The following is a 6,000-nucleotide window of genomic DNA, read 5'->3' as shown; positions in this document are numbered from 1 at the left end:
CATCGCAAATAAATAGAATGGGGGTTTCTGAAGGTGCTCTCCAACTTTGCTATTCACATCTGCCGTCTAAAGTCAATATTTACGCATTTAGAAAAATTATCTTAATTACTCCTGAATTAAAAGCAATACAAAAAATTGCCTAGATGCGCAAGCCGGCTGACATTCCTCTCTCTATGCTGCTTGATTTCGGTCACTTAAGATTCGTATATATATATATATATATATATATATATATATATATATATATATATATATATATATATATATATATATATATATATATATAAGAGAAGGGGATGAGGGGCTCGGTATAAATATGAGAGAAGCCAACAGCCACAGAAACCAAGGAGCACAGGGGATTTTTTAATTTTTAAAATTTTTTTTGTGGTGTTGATCAAGTAAGAGTATTACTGAATATGTTGTGGCTTAAAGCTAATTGATTAGAAAAGCAGAAGAAAAAACAACCACATGCCGCCGGTGGGATCCGAACCCACGACCTCCGAATTACGCGTCCGGTGCTCTACCTCTGAGCTACGGCGACGGCTGTCAAACCTTCTGCTTTCGGGGGTATTTATGTTTACAAACAACCTAACCTTGAGAGTGTTGTTTGTAAACATAAATACCCCCGAAAGCAGAAGGTTTGACAGCCGTCGCCGTAGCTCAGAGGTAGAGCACCGGACGCGTAATTCGGAGGTCGTGGGTTCGGATCCCACCGGCGGCATGTGGTTGTTTTTTCTTCTGCTTTTCTAATGAATTAGCTTTAAGCCACAACATATTCAGTAATACTCTTACTTGATCAACACCACAAAGAAAAATTAAAAAATCCCCTGTGCTCCTTGGTTTCTGTGGCTGTTGGCTTCTCTCACATATGTGTGTGTGTGCGTGCGTGTGTGTGCGTGTGTGTGTGTGTGTGTCCCAGCTAAATGTAACCAATCTTTCAAAAAAGACGAAGTGCCCTAGCCCAATGAGATCAACTGAGGTTTATTGCCAGTCGCGTGTCCTAGTCTGCAGTATTTTTTTATTATGCAAACGTAATTAATTAGCAGATACTAATTAGCTAACTTTTTAATTATTGCCTTCAGGAAGAAAGTGTCAATGCAGGAATTGTAGATCCCGTAGAAAAATAACCGGTTGCCGTGTTTGCAGCCAAGTACCACTGATATAGCTGCTTTTATTTGCCTTAAAAGAAAGCCCGCGAAATACAAAAAGAACCACGTGATAGGGAAGTAGTTTCAGCGCTCCCAGACGACAGGTCAAGCAGCGACATTCGCTTATCTTTGCAACGCTGTCCGTCCCGAACGGGTTTCGGCGTCCGGGACGTGCTCACGTGCTTTGAATGCGAAAGCACTGTCTTATCGTGAGCTCTGTTGCGGGGTTCATTAAAGATTCCTTAATTTATAATGACACACCTGCTCATTAGGATACCGTCGTATGCAAACGCATATACTAAATTCACCTTTATTCTCCGAGAAACGAAGTGGTCTCGTGGCCTATGGGTCGTGCGCTCGCCTTCCAATCTGAAGGATTTTGTTCAAATACGCGCACCTTCGGAATAAGTTTTGTCTTTTTTTAAATTTTTTTTTTTACTCTATAGACACTATCTTATGGTCTACTGCTGACGACTTGTGAAACGATGGTGCCGTCACTGGAGGGTTTCCGGACCATTGCAGCTGGTAAACGCGGCCAGGTTTCCTGTAGCCGTTGAGCCATATGATGTTTTCGCATTAATAAACAGGAGAACAAAAGTGGGGTGGAGTGTCACCTGTTATGAGAATACGTAAGGAGGAAAGTATATAACACACGTTAAAGAACCCCCGATGGTCGAAATTTCCGGAGCCCTCCACTACGGCGTCTCTCATAGCCTGAGTCGCTTTGGGACGTTAAACCCCATAAAACCAAAACCAACCAAAGTATACGTATAACACCTGTGTCACGAATGACCTAGGGAGCATACATTTCGAGGCTAACGAAAGGCTTGAAAGTGGATGGAAGACAGCGCACGGAGACACGGAAAAGAAAATGGTAGGGCTAACGTTAGGAGAAAGGAAGAGTGCAGCGTGGGTTAGGAACCAAACATGCGTTAATGATGTATATAGTTCAAATCAAGTGGACGAAACGGACATGGACGGGGCACATAATTCGAAGAACTGATAACGGACCGTCGGTCTGTTCGGATAGCGGAGTGGGCTGCGATAGAAGGAAAGCGTAGCAGGGGACTGCAGAATGTCAGGTGGGAAGATGAGATTGGGAAATTATTTGGGATAGGCTGCCCGCGGCTGGCGCAAGACAGGGCTGACTGGCGATTAACGGGAAAGGCATTTGTCCTGGACTTAACAGGGGCTTATGATGGCTTTTAAACGCTGCTTCATGCTAGGTGAAGCATCCAATGTTTCCGCAACTGATAATGGACAAGCTGCTAAACGTTAAGGAGGAATTATGACGAAATAGTAATGCGATTGGGGTGCAATAAAAGCAAACAACAAACTAGACATAGCAGCAGCGCTATCAGCGACGTGGACGAACGAAAACGTAAGTACGGCCACTGATTACCGAATGAATTTATTGTACACAGCCCCCGTGCTTTTATAGCCACCTTTCACAACAGCATAAAAATTCAGACAGTACGTATCAGTTGCCTCTGTGAAGGTATCCAGAACGCATCAGGCTACCAGCATTAGACATAATACGCACCTATTTCACACTTCCAAAATGCCATTATGCTAAAAAAATTTAAATTCACGTACTTTAACGCGCGTGGCCATTATGAGGAGTGCCGTAACAGAGAGTCCGGACTAATTTCTACCTCCTCCGAGCTCTGTAACGCACAGCGAATCCCCAGTACACGGAGGCCAGTACACGAACGTCAGTGGCCAGTGACCTTTAGCACCGCGAAATCGTTGTCAGGAATGACGGCCAGCTCTTAGTTCACTACACCTAACGAAAAACTAAACAGTGTTTAAACATTGGGCGCTTATGGAAACGAATAAAATTCATAGCCCTTCTGGGTGACGAAAACATGATCGCTCAAGAATATATACGACTCCGATCCCTTTTTGCCAGCGGCTTTAAACACATCAGGGACTGGGCTTTCTATTACTGAATGCAGTCTTTGTCGTAACTGGAAATTTCTTCAAAATTTGCATCTTGACTACACGGTTACATCTCATACTGCATTGCAGGGTTGTAAACCAATGCTTCCACACGCACTTATTCGTTGCGCCGTAGCTGATTGGTCTGACGCTGAGCTGCGCAGGTAAAGAGAAGTTCTCGAGTCGAAACTACTCTAAAGCACTGCATATTTTTTTAATAGGAAAAATAGTTTGTTGTCATGCACCACGTGGTCTCAAAATAATTAAACTACATCTTGGTCCTGAATTGCTCGTAGCTCTTTCATCAGGACAATAGCCGCCCATAGGCACCGGGCTAGCATGATACACACCTATACCCCGTTGTACAGCGGTTTGTCTGCGTAACAAATAATCTGGGAAAGTAAACAGACAGGTTTAAATTTGATAGAACAAGTGCGACGTTTTAATGCCTGAAAGTCCGTCTTCTATTCATCACCGCGGGACGCTATATATGTTTTTTTTTTTTTTTGCTGTTGACCGCACTTGTCTTTCCCGTATCCCCAGATGATAAGCTGTATGCGCGCAGCGCTACCATTTACTGCCGCTCAGCCTCCCCCTTGTAACCCTCTCCCCGCCACTTCTAATGGTTATGAGGGCACCGTTCGATGCTGGTGCGGCTTTCGGTGCAACGTCGCGACGTACGAATCAGCGTAAGATACACGACAAAACTGCTGGTCGCTACTTGCGTCGACCGTGAACCGACAGTCGAACCGTCAACTAGCACGGTGGGGCCGTTTGTGGGGTCCACGCCGCTTAGCATAGGAGCGGCACGCGCTGCTCAGAACGTCCAATATAACTGGCCCACAATAAACGAAGACGCGCCCTTTGTGGCTTCAGCCTTCCTCCTTGAAGCAATGAGACAAGCACGTTGCAACTGGTTGTCGCTGGAAGCAGCAAACACGGGAAAAGACGCCGCAACCGGGCAAGGGTTTCACCGCGCCGCTATACAAACTTCAGGGGGCACTTTGGCTCTCTGAAGTGCAGCAAGGCGAATGCGTTTCCTGGCACACTGTTAGTTGTTTGTTTATTTATTTATTTATTTTTCATAAATTATTTTTTTTTTCTGTTTCTGTTCTTATTTCTATTGTTTTTTATTTTTGATAATTTATTTTTTCATTCCATTCTTTAGTTTTGTTTCTTATTTTTATTGTTTTGTTTTTCTAATTTCTCATATTTTATTTTATTATCTTATTTTCTTTTTATTGTTTTTTTCTTTTTCCTTATTTTTATTTTCTATTCCTTTTATTTTGTTTATGAAACATATGCATTCACTAGATGCGCCTTTATTCATGCTCAAACCTTGAGTATTCGTGTTCGGACGTGCGATCATGGGCTCCGTAGGAGCGGCTTCAGCGGCCTTGTCTGGCCGCGGAAACAGGGTTACTGAACAGGAAAGTTCCTACCAGGTTGTTTTTCCAGGTCTGCCTACAGGGCGTTTTGTTTTAAATACCGTTTTTTTGCACGCCGACATCACGGCCCGCCCTTACCGGGTGGAAGATTTCCGAGACGCGTTAGCCCAGCATGCGCTGCTCCCTGACGTTATCGCCCTGGGGGCGTATCGCGTGAGCCACGTCTGGGCTATCACAATGAAGGATGCCGATGCAGCACAGAAGATTGCAGGCGTCGGTGAGCTGCTCGTGAAGGAACGCCGCTGCTTAGTGATCGACCCGACGAACCAGGACGTGCGCCTCAAGCTCCATTGGCTGCTCCATAACGTGCCCGACGAGGACGTGCGTGTCGCCCTTGCGCCGTACGGGAAGGTCGCAGAAGTGGCCCGGGAACGCTGGCGCGTAAAAGGCGTCTCAGAGAAGGGGTCGACCACAAGGCTCGTCACCCTGAAGTTGAAGGCCGGTGTTAAACTTGACGATTTGCCTCACCAGCTGAACGTCGGCGGTGAGTTGGCACTCGTTGTGGCACCCGGAAGACCCCCTTTGTGTCTTCGCTGCCGAAGTACGGGCCACATTCGTCGAGAGTGCCGAGTCCCGCGTTGCGGAACCTGCCGGCGTTTTGGCCATGAAGAAGGCCAGTGTTCTCGCACTTACGCGAACATCGCAGGACCTGGGACCAGTGAGGATGCGTCCGAGCATCTGATGGATGAAGCGAACGCGGAAGAGGCAGCCAAAACAACTGGGCAACCAGTTGTGAAAGATGGACCTACGTTGACGCCTCTTCAAAAAAAGGTGACGATGACGACCAGTCAAGTAGCAGCTGCAGCATCAGTGGAGCATGGCTCTCAACAAGACGACAGTGGCAAGGTGACGGACGCGACGGAAGTCGTGTTCGACACCCCGAGCAGCGTGGAGAGTGATGACAACGTCGCCATGGACACAAGCAAGGAAGAGGCCGCTATGACAGCTGCGAAGCGGTCGCATGACGAGAGCATAGGCGAGAAGATGCCGCCTGATGGGGGCAATGATGAACCGCCGCCGAAGACATCGGGAGTCAGACGCTCGACGCTAAGGCCACGGCCGAACTTTAAGGCCACGGCCGAACTTTAAGGCCACGGCCGAACTTTTCGGCCGACACGCGGCAGGCGGGTAAACCGCCTCCGTAGCTCTAGTGAGACCGTGTTGGTGTAAATGTCAACTCTTCGTCGATCATCATCAAGATGATCCGGCAGCGGCGATGTGTCTGTGTTCGAAAAAAAAAAAATCGGGGTTGCTCCTCCGACGTGCTTCCAATCGCCACCGGACGTTTCTGTGGGAAGCTGCATGGTCATGCGGACGATGCGGACCGTCCACCGACGTAAGCCACACCGACCACGGAGGTAGGAACGCGACGGCCAGAAGCGTGTTTTCTCTCTCTATAACACATGGTATTTAAGCTGGACACACCACTTCGTGTAGCCACACTGAATGTCAGAGGGTTTGGA

The 6,000-nt window shown here is 47.1% G+C and overlaps 1 protein-coding gene across 1 annotated transcript; it reads left to right on the top strand.

The window, feature by feature from the left end:
- The first annotated feature begins 4,454 nt into the window (after positions 1-4,454).
- LOC149354320 (uncharacterized) lies at positions 4,455-5,682 on the top strand. Its single transcript, XM_089577492.1, has 2 exons — positions 4,455-5,589; positions 5,628-5,682. The coding sequence occupies exons 1-2, from the start codon at positions 4,457-4,459 to the stop codon at positions 5,680-5,682; spliced, it is 1,188 nt and encodes a 395-aa protein (XP_089433618.1). The 5' UTR covers positions 4,455-4,456.
- Positions 5,683-6,000: the final 318 nt, after the last annotated feature.

Source organism: Amblyomma mixtum, chromosome 3, assembly GCF_055824585.1.
Source record: "Amblyomma mixtum isolate Tamu chromosome 3, ASM5582458v1, whole genome shotgun sequence".
Classification (NCBI taxonomy): domain Eukaryota; kingdom Metazoa; phylum Arthropoda; class Arachnida; order Ixodida; family Ixodidae; genus Amblyomma; species Amblyomma mixtum.
The sequence above is the reverse complement of the archived record's forward strand: the minus strand, read 5'-3'. Positions and strand labels throughout refer to the sequence as shown.